The sequence below is a fragment of the Schistocerca serialis genome, chromosome 6, assembly GCF_023864345.2.
Source record: "Schistocerca serialis cubense isolate TAMUIC-IGC-003099 chromosome 6, iqSchSeri2.2, whole genome shotgun sequence".
NCBI lineage: Eukaryota > Metazoa > Arthropoda > Insecta > Orthoptera > Acrididae > Schistocerca > Schistocerca serialis.
In genome coordinates, this window is record NC_064643.1 from 199365686 (window position 1) to 199393672 (window position 27987).

At 42.9% G+C, this 27987-nt stretch overlaps 1 protein-coding gene across 8 annotated transcripts in view; it reads right to left on the reverse strand.

The window, feature by feature from the left end:
- Positions 1 to 27987, reverse strand: part of LOC126484548 (protein grainyhead) — a 321553-nt gene that overhangs the window by 189568 nt on the left and 103998 nt on the right. For all 8 annotated transcript variants that reach the window (XM_050108104.1, XM_050108101.1, XM_050108103.1 and 5 more), the window contains exon 2: positions 25348 to 25659. In XM_050108104.1, the coding sequence (XP_049964061.1) occupies positions 25348 to 25598 (251 nt within the window). In that variant the 5' untranslated portion in view covers positions 25599 to 25659. The remainder of the gene's footprint in view (positions 1 to 25347; positions 25660 to 27987) is intronic.

Sequence of the window (27987 nt, forward strand, 5' to 3'; positions counted from 1 at the left end):
TATGGCAGAAAACAATCCCACAATTCTATTCAGCAACTTCTCATGCGTCATCCGCATATAATCTTCACCATTATTCTGTGGCACCACATTTCATCAGCTTCCAGGCTCTTCTTGGCTGTACGATTTGTAGTTTATTTTTCACATCCGTACCAGGCTATATTTCAGGCAAATATCTTCAAAAGAGTCTTCTTAACATATAAATTTATATACGATGTTAACAAAACTCTCTTTTTCAGAAACGCTGTCCTTCCTGTTGTCGGCCTGCATATTTTAATATCCTCTCTGCTTCAGCCGTCGACACTTATTTTGCTGTCCAAATAACGGAGCTCATGACTACTTTTAGTGTCTCATTGGCTAATATGATTCCCTCAGCATTAATGTTAATAAGAACAAACACAGCTATATTTAGGTACGTTTATAGTGTCGCAACCGGTTTCGTTGTGTAAACATCGGGCGACATTGAAAATTCGCCAACAATCTTCGTAAATAATTGCCACAGAATTGTGCCGATACAATGACTCAAGAATTCTGATCATCTTACGTAACGCTGAAGGCATACTAACATTCCGCCGACCGCCGCCACAAGAACAGCCAACACTAGGTGCAGGAACATAACATGTTGTGCTCCCTAGATACACGCGTGTTAGTGTGCTCGTCTTATTCCGGAATATGCCTTTGACGTTATATAAGACCATTGCACTCCTTTAGGTCATGATATCGGCACAAGTTTGCGCGAACTAGTTAAGAAGACTGTTGGCGAATTTTCAGTGTCATTTGATGATGTAAGTTAAACGGAACGGGTTGTGACAAATACGCCTGTTGGTGTCCTTATTAACTTGAACGTAAACCACCTGTGGAGCACGAAATGACTAAGATTATTTCCCCAGGACTGCGTGATTTAGTTCGATTACATTTCCATTAGTCATGTTTTATTATTGTTAGTTTTCATCTTATAAACTAATCTCTAATCATGACACTATCCTTTTAGGGTATATTGATAATTTTTACTTTATGGGCCGTCTGACCACAACTGAATGAAAAACAATTTTCGTGCCATACGCGTTTCGCCTTTATTTTATGCAAAGCATCTTCAGTGCCCTGGACTATGTACATATTTTTGCTATTTAGTTTACATTTTGACAAGTATCTATAGGTTATAAACAATTCTGGTGGTTGGTTTTTGCTATTACGTAGTAATATTTTGAGCCGTACTTACAAGTTGCGTGGACGATTTTCTACATATTACTCTCCTGTTCCATTTTTGGTGTTGTTCCTCTTCTTACAAATGCCAATATGCGGTCTCCGCCCGCCCCCCCCCCCCCCCCCCCCCCACCCACGTTTCACACCACTAGGAACTGAACACTTGTTTTGATGCAGTGGTTTGGTTTGTGTTGCCGACTGTCAGATGCTATTGCTCAACATCGAATGTTATTGCCAAGTTTCGAGTGTAATTATTGAAGTGTGCCGGCCGGAGTGGTCGTGCGGTTCTAGACGCTACAGTCTGGAGCCGAGCGACCGCTACGGTCGCAGGTTCGAATCCTGCCTCGGGCATGGATGTGTGTGATGTCCTTAGGTTAGTTAGGTTTAATTAGTTCTAAGTTCTAGGTGACTGATGACCTCAGAAGTTAACTCGCATGGTGCTCAGAGCCATTTGAACCATTTTTATTGAAGTGTGTGTGATCTGTTTGTGTATGCATTTATTTGTGTGTGTGTGTGTTTGTTTGTTTTGGTGCTTTTATAATTTTTTTTATTATTAAACACACACACACACGCACACACACACACACGCACACACACACACACACACACACACACACACACAAAATGCATACACAAACAGATTACAGATACTTCAATAATTACACTCGAAAGTTGCCAATAACATTCGATCTTCGGCAATAACATCTGAGAGTCGGCGACACAAATCAAAACATTTCATCAAAGCAAGTTTTCAGTTCCTAGTGCTGACAGGACTACTAAAGTTAAAGATGTAAAGACACTATCCATTTCGTTCAGCTGATCCTCCAAATTCCTTCACCCCCCCCCCCCCCCCCTTCGGCGGAGGTTCGAGTCCTCCCTCGGGCATGGGTGTGTATGTTGTCCATAGTGTAAGTTAGTTTGAGTTAGTTTAAGTTAGATTACGTAGTGTGTAGGCTTAGGGACCGATGACCTCTGCAGTTTGGTTCTTTAAGACCATACCACAAATTTCCAATTTTCCAAATTCCTCCACTATCTCTGACAAATAAAGAATCATCGTTAAACATTATGTATTTTATTTCTTCCCCTGAACTTTAACTCCCTTTCCACATTTGTACTTGATTTCTTTTACGACATGGTCAGTGTACAGATATGTGTGACTCTCTTCTCAATTACTGATTTACTTTCAAGTAATACGACTCTAGTTTCTGTACTTTTCGTTCCCTGTATTTTTTCCCTGCTGCCTTCAGATACTTCAGTGTATTTTCTGTCAACATCGTCAAAAGCTTTATCAAAATTTACAAATGCTATAAATGTAGGTTTGCATTTTCTGTAAGTCTGTCCTCCAAGATAAGTCATACCTACGGACTGAAAACTATCGGATGGTTACAACTATGGTGCAGCTACTCAAGGAGGTGCAGTGTGGGTTGCAATTATCGTACGAAGGCGAAACTTGGTAAATATGCTAATGCGTTAATGCGGAACTTAAGCTGGAAAAAACTGATTTCAATTTTCGCCACCAGGTGCAAATCTGGCTCTGTACAGCATCTCGGCGACGTCTCCGGTGTTCAAATTGAACAAATTTTATAAGCGGTGGTTAATAATAAAAACAACATTATGCCTTGTTTGACTTCTTATGCCTGTGTCGCGTTCCTAATCATTTACATATGGAAAGAGTTCTATGAGTTTTTCTTGCATTCACAGCGCCAGATTCGCACCTGGTGACCAAAATTGGAAATATTTTTTTCCGACGTAAATCGGTTCCGCATTAACGCATTAGAATATCTACCTAGTTTCGCTGCCATACGATCATTATTGTCCACACTGGACCTCTGTGAGTAGATGGATTTTAATTTTAACCATCTGGTACCTACGTACCTGCCCACCTATCCATACAGTTTGTTGGAGCACCTGCTGTGAAAACTGAGGAGAAATAATAATCAGAGCGGGCGCAGTGCGTGTGAAGTAGGCTATCCGGAGGAGAGAGTGCGAGGCAGCAGGCGGGTATGAAGGTCCGGGAGACGGGAGTGCATAACTCAGGGGACGATGTGTGCCGGCGACCCACGCGCTGCCGAGATGCCGGGCGTGCCTCTGCGCTCGCGCGTGCGTACGTTCGCGCGTGTGCGTCAGTGCGTGCGGAGAAAGGGCGGAGAAAGCGCCCCGGCGGCTGTCCACTCGGCCTGACCTCGCCGTATCGCCACTCGCATCGCGCCGCGGAGAAAGCCGCCACCCCGGTGTCGTCGCCGTCTGCTGGACCAGCCCCGCATTCTGCTCATCTCAGCACGCGGCTCTGTCGGCGCGCGCCACGCCTACCTCACTAGCACGAGCTGCCGCCGTGTTCGTGCCCGCCTATTACGGAGCACACCTCAGCGCGCAGCTCGCAAGAGAAATGGCCTTCCTCGCGCCAAAGGTCGAGGGCAAAATTTTCGAGAGCCAGCTATCGACTAGGCCCTGCGCTTCATAAGTCTACCATAACGGGAATACGGAAAAGATATGTAGGGAGGGGGGAAGGACGTACTGGAGGCACGCAGAAAGCAATTCCATTTCCTTCTCACCCGTTATAATGGTGCCAGAAAGATAATCAAATGTGTAGTTTGACACAGACTTTGCAGTGTTAGAAGCAAAGACTGAAACATAAACGGGAGAAGGGGTAGTGTTTACCATCAATCGTTTGCGAGTCTACAGAGGCGGAAGATAAGCTGAATTGGGCGTGGAGGAAGGAACTGGCCTGAATGCGATTTTCACTCTGCAGCGGAGTGTGTGCTGATAAGAAACTTCCTGGCAGATTAAAACTGTGTGTCGGAACGAGTCTCGAACTCGGGACCTTTTTCCTTTCGCGGGCAAGTGCTCTACCACCCGCGAAAGGCAAAAGGTCCCGAGTTCGAGTCTCAGTCCGGCACACAGTTTTCATCTGCCATGAAGTTTCAAGAAACTGGCCTATTTGATGGCGGAACCAAACCAAGGTTTTAGGAGTTGCTGTCGCAATGTTCAACTGTTGAGCAAGCTTACAGCAACTACTTCCATAAATACGTAGTAATGATAAAATGACACAGAAACTCAGAATTTGATTTCTGATCATCTGCCACGTACTGCAGTTTCCTTTTGTGCCCCACGCACCCCTAACCCACGCCCAACACGAAAACGTCTCTTGTGTGGAAATGAAACGCTTACAGCCGGCATTATGATTTTATTTCTTTTGTAACTATCAGTTTCGGTTCTTCGATGCGCCATTTTCAGGCTGCAGTTGATACTGAAGGGTTTGACACGATCCCTATATATACCGCACCAGTGGCCAACATAACTGGTTACGCAGACTAATCGAAAACGTAGGTGTCAGCACTCCAACCATCAATTGGTGATTGGAGCGGCGAAACTGGTAGCTACAAAATAAATAAAATCATAAGGACTGCTCTAGGCGTTCATTTCCTCACAATAGGAAACGACCGTTACCCCAAGACCTCCTGTCAAAACGATAGACATAAAAAAAACATGACAATATTTCTTTCCGAAATACAACACCGAAACGGTAAGTGCATAAACAGAATATTCACAAAGCAGCAAAGAACCTAGTATATCTAGCAAATTCGAGATAGAAGTTTCTTTGACACAAGGAGCATATAAGCGTGGGCAGTAGTACAGAATAGCCAAGACAAATCTGACGTGGAAAAGTATTTCATACTCCTTAAGATAGGCAAACCAGCTTACATCGCCCACACCTGCAGCAGATGTTGTAATTTGGGTTGCTTATCTTATGGAGGATGAAATATTTTCGAGACGAGTATTGTTTTATCAACCCTGTACTTTTCTACTGTTTTGTACCGGAGAATGTCTTTACGAATTGAAAAACATCAACAGGGGGAAATGGGGACTTCTCGTAAGTTCAAAAACATGGACCACTGGAATTGCGGAGTTAAAGTGACTGGAAGAATCGAAGAACGTAGTGGGAGGGGGTACGAATTGAAGAATAGTGAGGAAAGTAGTCCATGGAAGATCTTACGAAAAGAAAGGAGAGGTTAATAGGAACGTTTTCTGGCATCCAGAAATAACTTGACACACAAGAGACGTTTTCGTGCTGGGCGTGGGTTAGGGGTGCGTGGGGCACAAAAGGAAACTGCAGTACGTGGCAGATGAGTAGAACCGATGAGCAGCAGGGGTGCACAAAGGCGAACGTGGAAAAACCATTACAGATTATATGAGTTTAACAGTAACAGAGATAAAGACATTAGCTCAAGAGTGGAGAAGACTGAGGTCAGTTTCAAACAAGTTAAACGATCGATGACTTAAATAAAGCACCCAATGACGCGAATATTCACAGAAGAACGGCAGGACGTGTTTATACGCCAGACACGGGAGACGAATACAGCGAGGACTCTCGTTCTACAACTCTGAAAAATATGGAAGGTTTTTTGTGGGTCCTGAGGTCACAGTGATAAGAGAGGTATCCATTTTACGTGCAACGAAGCAAGTAATATCGCGAAGATGAGGATAACATCATGTAAGATGATATGATTCTACCCACGCGAGTTAGTATGTTGAAATGATGAACAGCTAAATAACACATTCTCTCTCGTCTACACAATCAACCGAGTTAAATATTGCGAAAAATGTTATGCCTCAGCAATTTGTAAAGAACTAGAGGCATTTCTTTGCTGCGAGTTGTACAAAACACATTTATCAGCATTATTTAAGTCTCTTACCAAGAATATTCAGGACGTTTTGCATACCACCAGTGCCTCTACACCGTGTGGTTTTGTATTACTTTTGGGCATTCTCCGAACGAAGTAAGGCAACACTTTGAAGACGCCATATCAGTTCGATGCCATGTCAGTTCGATGCACCGGTGTAAAAACGTTGTGAGGGTGAAATTAAAATGCGTGTTTACGGAATCTGTCGGCACATTTGAAGGCAAGACACGCCACGGCCACGTATGAGGAGGGGGGGGGGGGGGAGGGGGCGCTAATGCGCTGACGAATTCCTGGCCGGCGCCGACAGCTTTAGCGCCGCAATTAAAGCTCGCCTTGCGTGGCGTGGCTGGACCAAGCCGCTACCGCCCACGGCGAAGCCGGGATCCCACTGAGGGAACGCGTGCAGATGGCGCTGTAAATTTCCTCTCGAGGGTCACGTCTCCAGTCCCCGAACGTAACGGACAGGCCACTTCCTGTTAAGTTCTCTCTCTCTCTCTCTCTCTCTCTCTCTCTCTCTCTCTCTCTCTCTCTCTCTTTCTTCCTTTCTTTTCATCGTGGTTTGGGCTTATTCAACCATATAGGCAACAACTTCATACAACGATACATTCAGATACGGACTTTCTCGAAAAAAGTAATAAACGTGAAGGTCCACCTCGTACTTGTTTTTCAAATAGTTTTCATTCCTGTTGTCTCGCCGGCCGATGTGGCCAAGAGGTTCTAGGCGCTTCAGTCTGGATCTGCGCGACCGCTACGGTCGCAGGTTCGAATCCTGCCTCGGGCATGGATGTGTGTGATGTCCTTAGGTTAGTTAGGTTTAAGTAGTTCTAAGTTCTAGGGAACTGATGACCTCAGATGTTAAGTACCATAGTGCTCAGAGCCATTTGAACCTGTTGTCTCCAGGAACACTGAACCCATTAAGACACACACGTATACGTTTGCAGTAACAAGTTGCAGCAACAAGTAGAAGTGAAGCAGTTTTTGACAGAAGCTCTTTCATCTGTATAATGCTTTTGGAACAACAGCCTTAATTGCTTTTCGAAAGGGATGTAGAGGAACAGCTTCTGATTGCATCCCCTTGTTCATTTTCCGGCAGAATAAATTTCCGTTGCTCTGTCCACAAAAAAAAAAAAAATTGTAGGCTACACAAAAAACAAGCAAACAGTATGACAAACTACTTCTTATACAGGTACTTACGAGGTGAATATGTACGCAGCAATTTGTGCTCTCGAAAATGAGCCAAAGCTGGAAACTGTCTCTGAGTATTTAATGAAGAATTTATTTTAACCTAGCAGTGTGGTGGAAATGAAGTTTTTCTTTGAACGTGCAAACTGTTTATCTATTCACGTTTTGTGCAAGGGGTGCTCCACAGATTTCACGAACTACAAAAGAGAGAAATGACTGACAAAAAGATGCAGTATGAGTTTATTAATTGAAGACTAATTTTTGTAATAGTTATACCTAGTCATCGTAATCAAATCACACTGCCTTGCTCTGGTGAGGCATTATCCTCATATATCCTGAAGCACTAAGCACTGTACAAAGCTTTAGTATGTGTTTCCTTGGTTTGCTCCGATAGTAGCAAAACCAACCCCGACTACTAGAGCGCTCATTGTCGCCCACCATTTGTTATCTACAATTTTGAAGTTGTTGCGACTACATTCTGTATTGTCGAAGTTTCTTTATTACCTAATTATTACATGTTTATCTGTTTGCCGTTGTATCTCCTCGTGGCGGGCAATGATTCGTGCGCAGTCGTTGAGCGGTCTGTACTCGGGGTCAGTTTCTCGTGCACCATCCTGTACTACGAAACTGGGGAAGATGACAATAAGTACATGCTTCTTGTATTTTTCTCCAACTTCGTAGAATTATCGGTGTATGCAGAGTACACATTTACAATTTTAAAAGTTTTGAGCAAAGTTTTCTGCTTCACGGTATGCGATGACAGTGGCTTTCTCTAGCAAGCCAATACGAATTTACCATTATTGTCAGCAGACTGTTCTCTGCTACTGCGAGACCCACCTGAAGCAATGACAAAATTTCTCTCTCTTATACTGAAACTATCGTCGATACTTGCCAGCATTTTTTCTTTCTCAGCGTTCTGAGTTTCTTTCTTTCGCATAATTTCTCATCATACCAGTATGCTTCATTGCTTTTCATCTTATAACATGCTTAAATATCCTGTAGTACTACACGAGTTGGGCCGATCACGGCTCAATTACCTTCGCTAATCTTCACATTGATTTCGATGTCCCAAACTATCATTTTTTGCGGGTAACACGAATATTACGAAAATCAGGGAGGAACATCAAGACTACAGAGGACTAAGAACCATGAGGCCTTTTTTTTAATTTATACAGCCATCCTGACAGTGGAAGGACGACACGACAGTGTCTTTCGACAATTCAGAATATTCATTTGGGTCAAGCCATAGCCTGGTGCGAACTTACATGGGCTTGGACATGTCATGCGACGCCAAGCAGTTTTTGTGTCAGTTATGACGATACGAAGGGCAACACAACACACAGTCCCTCGGTGCAGAAAATCTACAACCCGGCCGGGAATGGAACCCGGGCCCCATCGTGGCGGCTTTCGCAAATTTTGCTGGTTCTTGGAACGTGTTTGGTGAAAATATTTCACTAACACTTCACTACAGCAAGAGGGCAACACTGATGATGTTAGGATTATCAGTGCTAGCCGTGAATAAATAAAGTGCTGTTTATTATGGGTTATGCCTACTTTTTTTCATTATTGACATTTCAACCCTCCCCCACACCCCATATGAACTGGGGGTGGGCTTATCAGCCACGAGCATTGATAGGCAACGATGATTATAGAAAAATAAAAATATAATTATTTAAGTTTTAAATTAAAAAGATTAATGATGGACAGCTAAAAGATCGAAAAATAAGCGCTAGAGCACAGCACTTTCCCTTAACATCTGAAGGGTTATGTTTACTTTTTCATCTATTTACATTACTACCACCCCAATAACTACGAAAGCATGTTTCCCATAACAACAAAGACGTCAGCTCCGATGCATTGACTGTAGGAAGCGTACTTCCTATTTCGAAATCGCGAACTTTTCCTGTAAAAAAATAAAAAAATCCATTGGGCGTGCTGGAAGAGGGGTATGTACTGGATTGTGGGGGTTAGCATCCAATGAGGCGGCAGGTAGGGGCCCCCTAGTAGCGCAGCCCTGTGCGGTGCGCGACAATTATTCCCCAGCAGGTAGCCGACCCGCGGACTTGTATGTATACATATACACTCTAACTTTATCTGAGCATCTTTGTAATACGATACTGATACCCATCATCGCGCGAACAATCGTCACAATGTGTGGGCCCCCGCTTCCCCCCCCGTCAGCGGAGCTTTATTCGAGCCGCACCCTCATCCCGGCGCTTTTGAATCTCGGAACGGGAGCACGGGTGCCGCCTTATAAATGACATTAGCATGGGCCGCCACAATGCGAGACGGGCGGGTACGTCGCCACCTCCGAGCGCCTCGCACGGGCGCGCCCCTGGCGGCAACGGACGGAACCAATCCGGCGGCCTTTCTTTCCCTTTCTGTGCCGTAATCTTCCTGAGAAGATGCTACCGTTGGCGGAGGTGCATTTGCAGAAACTCGCAGCGTGCTCCCTCCACCAAGCTTCGAGTAGTGTGAAGGCCAGCACTGTACCACCCAGTTGCAAAAATTAAACCATCATAAATCCAATGTCATATTTCATCTCACCTAACTATTTCCATACCGATGGCACGATACATTCTGAGGGATTGGGACGTACTCATTCATACACATTCGTTCATTCATTTCAGATTCCCTTTTCCATATTGTGTGGCTTATTGGCTACGTTTTTCCTAAACGTCCCTGTTCCATCCCATTTAGTATTTTATTAAGACTTTGATTTATTTTCTAATTGCATCCTTTCTCTGTATGTGTTAATTTCGCGTTCACCCGTTCTCTTCCGATTTTCAGTCTGGAACCGCACGACCGCTACGGTCTCAGGTTCGAATCCAGTCTCGGTCATGGATGTGTGTGATGTCCTTAGGTTAGTTAGGTTTAAGTAGTTCTAAGTTCTAGGGGACTGATGGCCTCAGACGTTAAGTTCCATAGTGCTCAGAGCCATTTGAACTATTTTTTCTTCCGATTTTTTTTGTATTAAATCCGCTACCTAAAAGAGTTAGTATCCAGTTTTAGTATGCACCACACGAGTGACCGTTTTACAAAATTTTAAATGTCACTCTTTTCGTACTTTAATTTTTAGATGTTTGTTGAGTGTTCTGAATATCATGTTAAATCTGTCGACTTTGTTTTGTATAGCTTTTTCGTAATTATAACAAAGTTCCCACTCAAGGTGACGGAAATAATTCATTTCGTCTACTATTTTACTGTTAACAATAATACAAGTTTCAGTGTGAATTTGGATTATCAGTACAGTTTGACAAGCTTCAGTAGGCTACAACAATTAATAATTTCCCGTAAACTTACATAGCTGCAAAAATAATCCTCTCAATGAACTAAGCACAAAAAGTAAACAGAATTTAAAGTTTTTAGGGCTGTAGATACATCACAACCGTAGTTGGACGACCATAGTTGGACGACCATTATTAATGAAGCACCTCATTTCAACTGCAGTATGCATTATTACTGCTACAAATGATTTAAAAATAATAGAATTGTTCTGCATTTTCCTCTTACTAATTGTTTTTGGGGAAACGTTACTGGAATATGGCTTCTAGAATAAAAACATGTGTTATATATCTGGTATTACTTCCAGAACATCCTGCACAGACTTCTTCAAAACACTCGGTATTTTGTGCTAATATACTGGCTGCCCCGCATGGTCAATTTTCAGGCATATGACAGGAACAATTACTCGAAGATTTGAAACAAAAAAGGCCAATAAACATGGGCTCTAAAATATGTTTCACAGTAGTAAAGCTAAATAAGTGCCCATAGCTTTTAAGGCATGCGCTTTAGAGTCCATGATTACTGGGCATTTTTTTCGTATTTTGGTCCAAAAAACCACCTATCAAAAAATGGAAAGCAAAGAACTTGCAGTAGAAGACATCTGTTTCGGAGTATCTAAGATGAAGAAGTGCTCATAGCTGTTAAAGTACGCAGTTTAGGGCGCATGTTTACTAGACTTCTTTGCTTCTAATGGCTGTTTCTGTCATTTGCCTGACTATTGATCTTTTCTCCTGGGACACCCTGAAGAATAGTGAAATACTTCAGCACAAAAAGCTCTACACAGAATTCAAAGGAATGTAATTAGCACAGAAAGGGGCAGCTCCTCTTAGTCGGCGGGAAAGTGTCTGCACACTCTTAAAATTCACGTTTTAGTTATTTAACTTTTAATATTGTCACTGTAACGCAGTAATATTTTTCATTATCTTCTCCATTACGTTTGAAGACGAATTCTATTGATAAAGCGTTTTGGAAACAGAAATTCTACAAGTACACTCCATTTCTATGTTTTATTCGTTCATCCTTCCATTCTTTGATACTAGTTTTGGGATAGCAACCCCATTATAAAGCAATTATTCCTGCCAAACGGGTGGAATGCACAGGCCACAGTCAAACTAAAATTGCACAGGAAAGTCACGTGCAATTTTTATTTGGCTATCAGCCCGGGCAGCTTGGGTGACGGCAGGAATGACTGCTTGAGAATGAAGCTGCGAGCTCGAAACTACTACCAAAGAACGAATGGAGAAATGGATAAATAAAAATAAATTGTACTTCCAGAACTTCTGTTTCCAAAACAACTACGTCAACTGATAAAATTTTCTCCAGTTTCCAGCCGCGTCAAATGGTTAAATGTTCCTGAGGTATGTGGTGACTCTAGACAAGAGACATTTAATTACCTGAATGGGCGGGAAGCTCAACAAAATTTAATCATTATATATCGGCATTTTCCATATTCTATGAACTCTTCTCCGCGGTATCCATGAACTATGACTATTGCAATACAACGTACACCCGAAACTACTCTCTTTGTTAACCATTTCTCCCATAAGAACTACGTGCTGAGATTTACTGGCTAGGAATTAGAGTAGATGCTAATCGCAGAGTCTTCGCAACTGTGCGCGGCTAGGTATAAGATGAAAGCAAGGCCGCGTCCTAGGAATGCCGCCACAGGTGGCGGACGCTGCCACTTCTGTCAATGAGGCACAACACGAGCCCAGCCTTCGGTTGCCCAACCGCGTTCGTCGGAGTCGCTTTGAGCCGCGCCGTGACGAGAAATTCTGACGGCGCCCGCAATTAGCGCTTCCGATCTGAGGCCATCTCCCATTCTGAACTCCTTCCCCCGCCTTTTAATTTGTCTAATTGAAGAATTACTTGCGCAACCGAGGCAATTACGGTGGTTATCTGCGCTGTCGAAACGCTTCGACTGCAGCTAACAAGAATGCCTGAGAGAACACAATTGCAATCCCACGACCTTCAGATAAAATTTCTGCGCGAAGTTTTGAATATTTTCAGCAGATTATTCTCTGCGATGGTAAGAACCAAGTGGCGTAATGGCGATATTTATCACCTTCTACCCAAATTCTCGTGCGTACAGTCGAGTATTCTTTGAGTTCACACCGCCACATTCTTTTTTTTTTTGTCTCTAGCGTAATTTCTCGCGGGACATAGCAGTATGTTTCATTGATTTTTCATCCGCTAAAATGCTTAAATATGCATTACTACCATACAAGTTCATTTCTTCTCCTGAGACACAGCTTACCTGGAAACGTCAGACATACAAAAATGGTTCAAATGGCTCTGAGCATTATGGGACTTAACATCTGAGGTCATCAGTCCCCTAGAACTTAGAACTACTTACACCACACACATGCATGCCGGAGGCAGGATTCGAACCTGCGACCGTAGCAGTCGCGCGGTTCCGGAGTGAAGCGCCTAGAACCGCCCGGCTACCGAGGCCGGCTGTCAGACATACAAAGCGCCACTTTTTCACAAAACGTGTTTTCGGTGATATTGTGTTCTTCGGTGCCCGTTGCATATCTCTAGACCTTATCTAAGCACCAAATCCCGGAGAAAGTAATTAAAACATTCATTACTAGATGGCGCATGTGCCAAGCAATGATTACATTTGCAGTTCCAAGTGTCATGCGTTAAAGTCTTCTCCATTTAGTTGATAACGCAAATGGCTAATTTAGGATTCAGAAATAATTTAAAAAGTTGGAAAAGTAAACAGACAAAACAACGTGTGCCTGGAAAATGTTATGAAAAGCCATTTCTTCCTCGACTTTGCAACACTTGATCCCAAAGGTGGAGTAGTGTAAGAAACAGAAGTCAATGCTTAAAGGTTTTTCTAGAAAATTAGAAGACATGGGAAATGGCTGTTGTTGACTGGCAAATAAAATGTAGTGCTTTAATATTGATAGCATATGAAACAATTTTGTTTTCGCTTAAAGAAACATTCAGTTTACTGGTGTGGCACCTAAAACTTTTTTTTTTTTTTTTTTTTTTTTTTTTTTTTTTTTTTTTTTTTTTTGTAGTGACGAGGTGAGCAGCATAATTCTGTGGTATCGGAATATCTTCCCACTTTTTTGGATTCAAGTAAGTAATTACAAAACGAGATACATTACTTTTTATTGTAGAGAGCAAGTGTGAGATCTGGCACTCTGAACGTTTGACATTTACACTCTTCAGTTAGCTGCGCTAAACTTTTATATTTCTGTCGATGGCCAAAATTTTCATGATATTGTCACATGATAAGAGTTGTGTGAAAATAATAGGAAGGATAATCAGGACTGAGATGGACTAAGAAAATGAAAACAGTACTGGGCTTTTCTTGTAGAAAATGTCACTAACACTTCACCGCAGCAACAGCTGCCGAACAGTTGTTGGTTCCAGTAGTCGGAAACTTTCTGGTTCAGGCAGTCGTAAAAGTGATTATAATATAGTGTGTTATATAGCAGAAGAGCGATAAACAGCTAAAAAAAAATCAATTTCGCAGACAAACGGAAATGTAGAGGAAACTTAACTCTGGTGTAATAATTCTTCGAAGAAGCTGTTTCTGAATAGTTCGGTTGCTGGTGTTCGCTACAATTGTTGACTACTTATTTTTCATTTGTAATGTAATCTATGTTATTATTCTGTCTACTAGGCGAGCTAGATACAGATTGGATTGGAAGACGTAATTATGAATGTAAATCAAATGTCTAGATGCGACGTAACTGAGCGGTGGATAGTATGTAGACCCTCGGAAGTTCTTTGCTGGATTTTAACTGATAAGTAAAGATCAAGACAGTGACAGATTGGAAGCTGGACAGACGACTTCATGAAGAATGCAAGTTCTGCATGCGTCTACAGCTAAAGACAGTAATTCACGAATAATTCGGTTGGTTGGTTGGTTGGTTGTTTCGTGGAAGGAGACCAGACAGCAAGGTCATCGGTCTCATCGGATTAGGGAAGGACGGGGAAGGAAGTCGGCCGTGCCCTTTGAAAGGAGCCATCCCGGCATTTGCCTGGAGCGATTTAGGGAAATCACGGAAATCCTAAATCAGGATGGCCGGACGCGGGATTGAACCGTCGTCCTCCCGAATGCGAGTCCAGTGTCTAACCACTGCGCCACCTCGCTCGGTGAATAATTCGGGAGGAAGGCTTTATCCAGTAATGGCTGTCAAATGGCTTCTACTGCTGCTGAAGATGATTGGTACCAGATACTGCCTTCAGCACAACTGAAGTATTTAAGATCTGATTTATTATCACGTAGACATAACTTTTTCAGATTTAGTAACAGCAAATGATCAGTTTGAGCACAATTTTGCACTGCTTTTTCCTGAAGCCGGACCATTGTTATCGTATCACAGCAGTAATAATAGAATTCTGTCCTATCGATGTTGACATATTGTAAGAAAATGTAAACAGAAAAAAAGAACAATATTATTTTGTACACATGTGTGGTCATCCGATGTGAAATTCATGAGAGAACTATTTTTCCTACGTAAGCTATTTTATTTTTGAAACAATCACTTTATTTCGTGATTTAGCTATCAGCTAATTTCGCCCTCTTTGATATTTTCAAGCTACCTCTGCTACTTGTATCACAGTAAAAAAAATCTGTAATCATATATCATTTTATAGCCCACTGATCTATGTGAGGAAATATTAACGTCATCAGATGTCGCTTCCTCCGCACAGACATGTGCAATGTATGTAAGAAAAATTTCATCGTGTTTATTTCCAAAACGCCACAATGCTGCTCAGACTTGACACGGACATTCAGCTAAGTTCTTCCCTGACAATTATTTTCAGAATAGTCAACAGAAAATCGATGAGAATAGAAAAACAATCGAATGGAACTCCCAGCTCGAGGGTTTACTACTTCAGTGTAACAAAATGGTGCTAAGATCCACTTCTAAACATGTGCCAGTTTCTGTGACTAGTGAAGAACAATGAGCTTACGATTCAGCGTATAAGAATTTTTGACAAAAGTAGCCAGTGTGAACAGGTAAACCTGCTTTATTACCTACACTTCTAAATAGGAGCGTTTAATAATAACGAGCATAAGAAATGAAATGAGCGTGTGGCATTGTTGGCTGGGAGTCCCCATTTGGGGAAGTTCGGCCGCCAAGTGCAAGTCTTATTTCAGTCGACGTCACATAGGACGACTTGCGTGTCGGTGATGAGGACGAAATGACGATGAGAACGACACAACACCCAGTCCGCTAGCAGAGAAAATCCCCAACTCGGCCGGGAATCAAACTCGGGCCCGCTGCGTGAGAGGCAAGCTCGTTACCACAGCTTAGCAGGCGGACAACGAGCATATGAAGAATAAAAGGAATCCGAAGTGCGATGGTATCAAACTCAGCCAAATTTTATTGATATTTAAACTGAAATATTAAAACAACGACTAAGGTTTACGAAACAGCGGTGTAAAGAGGTAGAACCTTTTCAGTAAAATTTTACTAGGCTTTGACCGCAGTCGAGAGCCCAGAAGAATTTTATTGACAGTGAAAACGGCCGCCGAAGCCTACGCTTAAAAGAGAACCTTGATTCGATATAGTTTGTAAACAGATCGGAGGCCGCTCAATGAATTATTTTGTCCTTCGGCTATTGCAAGGCCATATACTGGACAACTTCGAGCGCTTTACGGACCAATCAGACAAAAACAAAAAAAAAAAAAAAAAAAAAAGCGCCAGGAAAGATAACACACAGCGGGCAGGTGTCACCAGGCATAACACTTACGGCAGTGTAGTTACGTAAGTCGCACGTCAGATGATACACCCACTTATTTTGTTACAGTGCCGGATTTACAAACGAATTCAGGCGGACGTTCAAATGAAATTCTGTATATGCGGTATTTTTACGCGCGATAACGTGCCTCTTTTTCGTGCTGAAGGTATTCCATCATGAATATCGCCATTGGTTAAAAGCATCAAAATGTTTTATTCTTGGTGGTCATAATAAAGCACAGAGAAAAAAATCCGCTTTGGTATCGATCAGTCTCGAAATTAAATTGTAAGGATATGAAAAAGGATAACAGAGATAATTTAGATGTGAAACTGGTAATACTTCAGCATTACTTCAGACAAATGTCAATCAACAGCGAGAGACAAACGTTAAAAAGTTATCTGAGCACATGTCAACAGAACAAACTGGATATCTTTTAATTGCCTGACAAAATACTCTCTTCTCTCTGAACAATAACCACATACACAATTAGGGGACCGTATTACTAGCGCTATAGAAATCGAGACTATGCTTCGATAGAACCCTTAAATCAGAAAATTTCTGATTTTACCGAAGCGTGAACAGGACAGACGAAAAGTGGAAAACTTTTTCAAGGAGGATGTTAATGAAAAGAAAAGAGAGCAGTGCTGGAGTATCCGACAGTATTGCCATTAACAGTTTAGGTGGAATGTAGCCAATAAAGTACGTGAATCATAAAAAAAGGAAAAGGTTATGCAAAGAGATACGCAAGCCAAGATGAAATTTTTTGTGTACAGATACTAGAATCTCATACGTGCCTTCAGTTAAGATACATAAAAACTTATGCTATCATTGTGTAACAAGTTCTGACATATGGAAATGGGACATGGACTTTAAATGGGAAAGCTGTTCTAAACTGTAGGTAGCTCCGCAAGGACTCTAGAGATGCGTGTTGGTATTTCACCGACAGGCACAGATAACATACAAATGGATCACTCAACAGACGGGAGTCCAAGCTGTAAGTAAAGCAGTTCAGAATCTATAAAAATTCAACAGCAGGAATAATAATACAAAATTTTCTCTCACTTGGATTTAAAGTCACAAAGGGATTACGTCAGGGATATATGCAGAGAAAGCGTTGATAAGCTGAAAGGAAAAAATGTAAGAACATAGGCATCCCAATAATACTGTCTGTTCACTACAATTTGCTGATGAGTTACTAATTTTGATCTAGATGAAGAAGACATTGAATATATATCTTGAGGAAGTGACTAGAGGAGGATAAAAATGAGACCTTCAGGTCAACTGAATTAAACAAAATAATACGTGTCTTTTTCTGACGAAGTGACCTTACCGGCAAACCACATGCAAGAGGATTCTACGCAGCACCAAGCGCTGCATTCTGTAGCAGAGAAAACAGGATTGATCAACATCAGAAAGACCGAATTAATTGCCAGTATTAAAGACGCCAGTAGAACGATTAGAATCAGTGTTAGCAAGCAAACCAAGAGATCCGAAACCTTTCAGATGATCTCAGTGAGACAGTAGCTCTCGAACAAGGGGAAATCTAACTAGATAGGACATACTGTGCTTGCAGAAAAATGTACGCCTCGAAACATCTATCGATGAATATCAAACTAAGACGAAATAGCACAGTCGTCTCATCAGTTCTCTATACAGCAGATGCAAATCCCTAGCCAAGAACTCCGAAATTACAAAAAGGAAATTCCTGCGAAAGATGGTGAGCGAAGATGGTACAAACTTAACTGTGAACTCTACCAGCAACAAGAAAACCTCGCCGATGCAATAAGAAGACGACGACTAGCTCTGTATGGCTATCTGTACACAGTCGCCCCCACACTCTCTCCTACAAGATTTTCTAAGTAGCTAACGAGGGTAAAGCCAATGGTTCTCTGGTTCTCTGTGGATCAAGCAAATAGAGAAAGACCTTTCAGAACGCCGTATTAGTCAAGACATAATACCTAACAGAGGTGACTACCAATTAGCTACTGAAACCAGACTTCCTAATACCCCTTACAGAAGTTATCGCAGTGAGACCATGAGATGGTACGAGGAAGGAAAGATAGAGTTCTGTACAAAAATGAAAGTATAGTAGGGTAATAGAAAAGCTCAATGTTCTAACAAGAAAACAGCTACTAAATTTCAACAAGAACACGAGAATTGGCAGACAACAGTGCATCAAAAAACCTAAGCACTGTAGCCCACAGAGAGCCCAAATGAGTTAAAAAAATTACTACAAACATTATGACATATGAGCCCGAAGAATGTACATTTAAATCTCAATTAATGGAAATATTGGTGGCATCTGAGATGGATAGTCTGCAGGAAAATCCAGGCAGGGAATGAAGAAAATGCATGTCTCAAGATAGATAATTGATTTTGTGGGAGAGGAGAGATTGCCACAACGAATCATGGAATGGGAACCACCAGTAAGAGAGGAAAATGGAAGATCACCTGCCACATGGATACAGGAAATTTGGGCATTAATTAGAAGAAGAAATACTGAAGAAAATTTATAGACAGACAGGCACAAATGGAGAAAGAAAATTAAATGTAATGCATAATCGTGGTTTGTAAAACTTTTACTTTGTAAAACCGTGAATAATAATTATGAAAATGAAATGAGGGTGAATAGGCGAATGGGTGGCACATACACCAAGAATGTTGTTTGCTGCATTCCAGAGATAAGAAACGACCAACCTGGCTCCTAATAGAAGGCAAGTAGATGACATCAGAAAGCAAGTAAGAGCAATATGGGTGTACTAGGCGCTAACTACAATACAAAGGTGTATCTAGAGGACTGCTCCATCCGGGTGACGTCAGATGAGTGATAGAATTCGCGATGGCAAGTAATGTAAGTATTCTTTTGCTATAATTCTCTTCTTGCGAAACAGGGAGTCCCTTTTTCAGTTCTGTGGTGGCTCCCTCGTCTGTTATTCAGTGACAGAGAGTTGCAGATTGCTGCGAGAAAGACTATACTTTCATAAAAGCGCGATACGTCTTTAGTAAGAGCAACAATATCACACTAGAATTTTCGACCCGCTACTGTAACCAAGATGGTGGATCACAGTTATACAGAAAGTAAAAACGGACTGTATTGGTATGTTGACGTTCGGAAACACCGCAGAATTTTTGTTTTCGTTTCAAGAGTTATGAAATGGAAAAAGAGTCAACGTACCCTTTAATACGACCAGCGCCTGGAACGAGGGTCTTTTACAGTAGAAAAGACTACCACTTAAAATTGATCGTTGTTTGTATGCATCACACAGAGATAATGTGCAAGAGAGGTGATATAGGCAGTGTATGGCAGGCAGCTGAAGTACCTTTCTTCTATTTGCATTCCGTTCCGTAGATCACAAAGTGTCTCGGCGAACAATGGGGGAGTACAGAATCGAATGCGCATGCATCCGCGAGGTGTTCCCGAACGTTCGTTCCTCCCACGACTGGGTCATTGGCAAGACGCGAGCAACAAACACCCGTTATCCCAGAACACGCGCCAGCCGCAGGGCTGGGACCGTCTTCTTGATGTCATCTGGAGCGATCGACAGCGAGCACCGCGGGGAGCCGCGAACAAAACGGCAGTCGATACCAACGATCCATTGTCGACTTCCGAGAAGCGGAGTCGATTAGGGCGGTGGCGAGCGGAGCCCGGCGGCGTCGGCGAGATGGCGCTCCGATAGCAGCCGACTACTGCTGGGTGGTCGCGGGTTAGCGCTGGCGGGTTTTAGCACCTCGTAAACGCGGCTTCTAAGCGGTCCAGGCGTTTCGCGGGACGGCCGCTCTGCCGGCACGCGGGGGCTGGCAGCGCCTTCCGCGTTGCGAATCGAACGCCCTGCACTGCCTCAGCTAAATTATTTTCAGTTCCATTAAGACGGAATGGTGGGGCAGGTAGTTTTCTCTTTTAGCCGACCTTAAAATACTGACGGACTCCGAGAGGCATCGTAAACTAATTTTCTCGTGAAAGGAACGCCGCTGAGAGGACTATTCGAAGCAACGATGTACACAAATATGGTCAAACACAAGGTCAAACTGAGGAAAGGTAGAAGATGATAGGGTTAAAGGCCACATTGACAAGATACAGACGGACTAAAACGCCGCTTAGGACGAGAGTAGGGAAGAAAATGAGCCTTTTACGAAGGAACCAACCCGGAATTCGCTTTAATCGATTTACGGAAACCGCCGAAAAAACTACAGAGCCGGACGGGGATTTCAGTGCCTCTCCTTCCGAATGCGAGTCCAATATTTCCTGGAAGAGTCTGGTACCAATTGCCTCGGCATCACGGCCGACGTCTGCCGCTATAACTTTCGTCATTCTGTGTGTATAGATTGAAAAAACGGCTCTGAGCACTATGGGACTTAACTAGTGAGGTCATCAGTCCCCTAGAACTTAGAACTACTTAAACCTAACTAACCTAAGGACATCACACAACACCCAGTCATCACGAGGCAGAGAAAATCCCTGACCCCGCCGGGAATCGAACACAGGAACCCGGGCGCGGGAAGCGAGAACGCTATCGCACGACCACGAGCTGCGGACTGATCTTGCATGAAAAATTCGCAAAGGATGGCTGAAAAAGAAAAAAAAATGTTTACGATACCATATACACACAACAGCGAAAGGTTCTAATTCTTTACTCCCGTACAATAAAAAAGGCGTGCAAGTCACTGTGGAATACTTAATCTGGCAGTCCTAGACGGATTAGAAAGACGAAATTGTGGGGACGAGAGAGAGCGACTTTGTACCACCTACGGTTTTAACACTTTGTTAAGGATGTCAGTAGACAAGAAGAGGACACTTACTATAGATTTGTTATTATTTGGTAAAATTGGAGATCTGTCGCAAGGTCTTATGGGACCAAACTGCAGAGGTCATCGGTCCCTAAGCCTACACACTACTTAATCTACCTTAAACTAACTTACGCTATGGACAGCACACTCCCACGCCCGAGAGGACTCGAACCTATCTCCGACGGGGAGGGGGGGGGGGGGGGGGGAGAGGGGGAAGTCGCATTTGTTATCATCTAGAGTAAAAGCAGTATGCCACAAAAAGCCTTTGAACATAGATTTGAAAATCTCACATTACTCAGTCGTACTGCAAGTCAGCTGAAAACTGTATTTGCAGAATAACGCATACGTTTCCGTGCAGTGGTTGAGAAAATGTTATAGAAATGTAGACGGTTTTTCTGTCCTGCAGTTCATGTTCTTTGAGTCCACATTATTAGCTACAAATACCATTGGGGAACAAATGTATAGTATTGATAGTATTTGTAACCTGCAATCAGTAGTCTCTCTATGCTAACTTCGCGAACTGACTACGCCGTCCATGCTGATCTCCCTTTTCTGGGCTAAAAATATTCTCGTGAATGCCTAGTTTTCTCAAAACATGGCACCAATCGACTTTTTTTCATGTTTGCTATTTTACTGGCAAAGAGTACTGGCGAGAACATTTTCTTTTCAAATAACGTACTAGTGTATTGCATTCAAGTACCCCTACAAAATATTTCTGTAGTTGTATCGGTTCCGACTTATCAGTTATTTTCAGTAGCCAAAGGAACGAATTTTGCAATAAGTCTGCGCCAAAATATGCTGAGGTTCACCACAAATGCGATGGCCCCAGAGATACTACAACGCAACCTTAGAGCAAGATTCGTTCCGTCGACTAATGACTGACAAGTAGAATTCTTTGTAAATCCAGTAATGGCTTACGCTAGTATTTGGTTGTAGTGAAATTGTTTCTTATAAAAACTGTAGTATGTAGGTGAGTGAAAATAAGAAACTAGACAAACATTCAAGTTTCAGTGCGATCAACCGACGATGGAGGCCTGGAGAGCTATGTCAAATCATTCGAAATATGGATGACTATCGAAATAATGGGACTTTTTCCAATTACTGTCGAGTCTGAAAACTGTTCTGCTACTAACGATTTCTCTCACAAAAAGCTCCACAGAATAATTCTATCTAACAATATTCAATGAGCAGTTCAGATGCAACTTGCAATACAATCAACAATGTGAATTGATAGGTTTCATGACAGTATCGACGCTCTTTCTGGAGCCCGTTTCCCGATTATCTGCCAAAAACAATGCCTGTGCAACGAAATAAATTCACTAGCATCTTCCACGAAGTAGTCACTTCTGGAAGGCTAAGCACTGCGACCGGGGAGACGCCTGCCTGGGTAATTGAGGACTCAGTGGGCCGCCAGGGGAGTTCCATTCATTTCGCTGTGGTTGGCGCCGGCGGCTTCTTCCCGGAGGCTTCTGGGAAGGGCGTTCCGAGCTCTGGAAGACCGGTTCCTGCGGGAACCTCGGCGCTAGGCACCTGGGCAGAGACACGGGAACCCACTCCGCACGCGTTTTTACCGCTACACCTCGCTCGCTAACGACACTCCAGCTCTACACGAGGAGAACTCAACGTTACAGGGGCTGATTTGAATGCAGCCCCCTTAACAAACTGCTTCTAGCAACGTACTCTGGAATCTGTAAGCGGTTGCTGACGTAACGTTGGTCGCCATAAAATCCATCCTCTCCTCAGGAATGTTCTTACTTGTTAGAGACGTAATCTGCGCTACTGGATGAAAGTAGTGTGTGCTGTCAAGTCAGTGAATCAACTGCTTATACCTCTGCAGAAAGTGCACTGTAAATGCAAGGAAGGTGTACAAGGTGACAGCGAAACCGGACTCTAATCGTAGTGCAGTTCTGTTCGGTTCTCAATTGCAGTCGAAGAGACGTTCTGGTATAAATGAAGATCGTACCTAGCGCAGTATTTTGAGAACCATTTTGCTTCGCAGCCCAGTTATATTTGATGCAGGTCATTTCGATGCTTGTCGTCAAAGGCTACGTGAGCTGAATAACTCCTGTTTCGCTGAACTAGTATCTAGCGTTGCGTTCATTGTCTTTTTTTTTGTTATGGTTTTAGGGCGCAAAACTGCTACGGTCATTAGCGCCCGAGAGAGAGAGAGAGAGAGAGAGAGAGAGAGACAGAGAGAGAGAGAGAGAGAGAGAGAGAGAGAGCGTTCATTGTCTGCTGTAGAGTGAAAATGTTCAAATAGCATTATAGAATAGAACAACTACAAGGCCTTTGTCATAACATTCAGTATAAGTATCAGGAAGAGGTGTATTAATCGAGTAATGTGTTATGTAACTCGCCTTGTAATTATTGTGGTATGCTGTTTCAATATTTAGGTTCTGTCTGATGTGAATGGTGCAAATTCAGACACTAGATCGGAGAAAGTATAGAAATATTCAACCATCTCCTTAAAAATAATTTATTATTAGTTAAGAACTCACGGAACGCGTTTAAAATTTATTTGGGTCCTAAAAGCATATTTTAATTTAGGTGGCTCAAAGTTACCAAGCACCAGGCTCTGATGTAAACCCTATTAGGCTTTACATTCAGCACTATGTGGGGCTGGCCCCTTTCCTAGCTCATATACACAGATAATCTCTCGCGTAGCAATTAGTATCAGCTGAGTTTAAAAAAAAGAGAATGGATCACTTCTGTCTGAAACATGGGTGAAAAACAGAGGAACAGAATTTCAGCACAATTTCCTTAACGTCTGTCTGTTCCAGAAAAAATAGAACAAATCATGGGGCAAAAAAAGTTTGTCAATCCGTAAGGGCTCAGAGAAAAGTCCCTCGTATGAAACACGATATCTTGCATATACGATACGCAAGTAACGAGGTACATTCAGTCTTCCTACATTTCCGAATGGCCCTGAACCCCACCTAACCATAAGAAGAATATTTACGTATATGTGACTAATACGTCGAATTTTTTACTAACAAAACTCAGTGTGTTACAGTGGACGCACATATTTAACAGAAAAGCAATCCTGGTGCAGAGGAGTGTAATATGAACACTAATGTTCTACAGTCATGGACTGTGCGGCTGGTCCCGGCGGAGGTTCGAGTCCTCTCTCTGGCATGGGTGTGTGTGTGTGTTTGTCCTTAGGATAATTTAGGTTAAGTAATGTGTAAGCTTAGGGACGTATGACCTTAGCAGTTAAGTCCCATAAGATTTCACACCCATTTGAATATTTTGAACTAATGTTCTCAATATACACCATCAGTTAGGATTGACGGTACAATCAAATTGTTCACTGAAGACGGTGTTGCCCACAGTAATCGCCGCAGAAAGACTTACACAGCGTTTCAGCTTGATGTGGTGAATGACAGGTCTCTTAAAAAGTGCATGAACACAATGTAATGCTTGAAAGTAAGATACGATTACAAGATTAGCTTCAAATTTGTGGAGCCTGTCGCACCCAGATCTACATGACTACACTGCAGTTCGCACGTAAATGCTGCGAGACAATCGCTTTGATGCGTTACGAAAAGACCAAACCTACCCACCTCGATGTTGTGACCTGACAGTTTTTCCTTTGCCAGAACAAACTGCGTAACCTGCTGGAAATCAAACAAGAAATTCGACGTGTCCTCGGCGAAGTTTGTGGGGAAATGTTTGAGTTAGTAGGGAAGGGGAGGAGGGTTTCATACTTGTTTCAGGTTTAAACCTCAATATCCCCTGAAGAGAATGGTGTGTTTTGTTTGCTTCTTTGAAATAAATAAATAAATTCGATTTATAGCAGCCTCATATTCGGTGTTCTTTTTGAGACGCCCCTTATTAATCATTTTGGGGGTTAACCAACATACACTCCGAAACTTCCTGGCAGATTAAAACTGTGTGCCGGACCGAGACTCGAACTCAGGACCTTTGCCTTTCGCGGGCAAGTGCTCTACCAACTGAGCTACCCAAGCACGACTCATGCCCCGTTCTCACAGCTTTACTTCTGCCAGTACCTCGTCTCCTACCTTCCAAACTTTACAGAAGCTCTCCTGAAAACCTTGCAGAACTAGCACTCCTGAAAGAAAGGATATTGCGGAGACATGGCATTCTGGAAACTTACACTCCTTCCAGAGTGAAAGGTTAGTTCACGCCCCCAGGCTGTAGCTAAACGATTTCTCCACAATACGCTTTCTTCGAGGAGTGCAGTTTCCTCAAGGTACGATGGAGAGCTTCTGTGAAGTTCGCAAAGTAGTAGAGAGAAGTGCAGATGTGAGCGCAGGCAGTGAACCATGCCTGGGGAGCTCAATCGGTAGGTGCAACTCCAGCGAAAGCCAAGGTTCTGGGTACGAGTACCGCCCGACACACAGATTCAGACTGTCAGGAAGTTGCAAGACAGCGTTATTTCAGCAATAGACTGAAAGATTCATTCACTGCGAAGTGATGAGAAATGGGTTGATGACGTGAAACGGAGTGGAGAAGAGGGCAGGGCTGGTGTACTCACGGCCAGAGGTCGAGCTTATCCTTGTCGGGCAGCTTGTACTCGTAGATGAAGCCCATGGTCTGGGCCTGGTCGTCCGCGGACGCTCCGCCGATGTTGAGCATGGCGGTCGTGACGGCCGAGAAGGGGTGCTCGTAGTAGGGCCGCCAGCTCGCCGCCGCCGCTGCCGCCGCCGCCGCCTCCTCGGAGCCGGCAGCCGCCGCCGCGCCGCCCCCGGCAGACCCGCCGCCTCCGCCGCCCCCGCCGTCCGCCATGCGGGTCCCGGATCCGGACCCGGCGCGCTCCTCCTCCAGTGACTCCTTCCCGCCTCGCTTCCTGCCAAGACAAACAGGAGACGTCTTTCAGTCGACGAGCGGTTGCCAGCCTTCCGACAGTTAGTAAAATGTTCAAATGTGTGTGAAATCTTATGGGAATTAACTGCTAAGGTCATCAGTCCCTAAGCTTACACACTACGTAACCTAAATTAACCGAAGGGAGGACTCGAACCTCCGCCGGGACCAGCCTCACAGTCCATGACTGCAGCGCCTCAGACCGCTCGACTAATCCCGCGCCGCGACAATTAGTATCAACACTCTGTAGTATACCTAAACTGCGAATCCGAAAGCCTGTGAATTTTTTAATTGTTTGTGTCTCTCTTTCTCATGATTTATTGTAAGATAAACCTAACAAGTCTGTACAACACTTGCCGGCCGGAGTGGCCGTGCGGTTCTAGGCGCAACAGTCTGGAGCCGAGCGACCGTACGGTCGCAGGTTCGAATCCTGCCTCGGGCATGTGTGTGATGTCCTTAGGTTAGTTAGGTTTAATTAGTTCTAAGTTCTAGGCGACTGATGACCTCAGAAGTTAAGTCGCATAGTGCTCAGAGCCAAGCCTGTACAACACTTGGTATAGATTCGATGTTAACTTAGTAATTTAAATTTTTTTTACATGTTGATGCATTTACTTTGGACTATTTGCATTTCGTTGCGTTAAGTAGTCATGCGTTCAACTGGTATAACAGCACTTCAAAGCAGTATATGAAATGGAAACACTACCCAGAGCGAGTCATCTGTAATAAAATAAGCTGTCATAGCACCGACAATCGTCTAAGAAGTAATACCAACAAGAGGAATGCACACTGAGGCGTCATTACTGTTCGATAATAATGCAAAATAAATCATAATTACAATAGAGGGCAGAGTATGTTGTCATTTCAGAAACCTATTAACACGTAAAGGGTGACTCAAAATTCTTACGACATTTTTCTACACTTTACAACTACCACTCAGTAAATAAGTGACATGGGGATTCCAAATTCCTGTTACAATTTTCTTTACATTGTAAGGGTCCAACAAAAGGTAGACGGTTATTCCAAAACAAGATAGAATCTTCTAAATCTTATAATTGGCAGTCAATAGATACACAATTATTCCAAAGTCCTTTTACAATCTTCTACACCTTGACAGGTGTAGTAGAGCCATTTTAAAGCACTCTTCCAAGTTTCTAGGCGTTATCGTGAATTATCATTAAGTAACGTTTGGAGTAAACGTTAAAGGCAAAATTTAGGAAGATGAATTGTTCAAATCTTCCGCTACTGTGGTCAGAATTCTTGTCACCACTGTCTTCCCTGACTTTGTCATAATATCGAAAATTAATTACTTTATATAGCCTCATTGGCTAAAAGAAATCGAGAGAACATACATCCAGAGAACGGGGACGGTGGCACGTTTGGTTATCCCAGCCAGGTCATCATCTCCTGAACGTTTCAACTGTGGTGACGCGCCGATGATTTTTTTATCAGCACCAAATATGCAGCTCCCACAAATGACTCAGGCAGAACTGGTGAACTGACACGATTGGTTTGTTTTTCTTCAATCACAGCAGCGAAAAATTACATGGTCAGTGCCAAATACTAAGGCACACACTTTTAACACTAATTTCGGATCACTCTTAATACGTTTGTGTGCACCCGAGTCGACAAACTACGCATACGGCGCGTTTAGTCGCTAGACGTATTCGTAAACGTGCATTCCCATTTATTCTACTGTACATTTTTTTTTTGCTATATTTGTGTTGTACATCTGTTTTATGTAACAGTGTAGTGTTGAACTTTTAAAGTAACGTATGTTTGTAATCAGATAACACTGCTGACTCTTTGTACATCTGTCAAACGCTTAGGGTATATTATAAGATACATAACTTAACAATAATATTACCAACGTGCGTGCAACCATCCGATTCACAACATGCAGAGAAACGTTTATGATTCACGTCTGCAACTGTCATTCCCAGATTTACGACCTTCAACTGTTTTCAGGGATATGGAAGAACTCAAGTCTCATAGCGCGACGCGTTAGTAATTGTCCGATACGAATTTTGCTGATTCACGAATTTTTAGTGAAAAACAAGAAAATTTATTGAGGCTTGAATACGCCTGTTCCGTGTCATTTGATTGTGATAAAGACTTACTATTTGTACACCTAAGAAAAATAAGAATAAAAGAGGAGAGCACTTTTGGTTTTTGGGTTGAGGCTACATGTAATCAACATTAGAATCACTAGTAAGTAATAACCCAAAAGAAGTGCACTGCCGGCCGGAGTGGCCGAGCGGTTCTAGGTGCTACAGGCTGGAAACGTGCGACCGCTACGGTCGCAGGTTCGAATCCT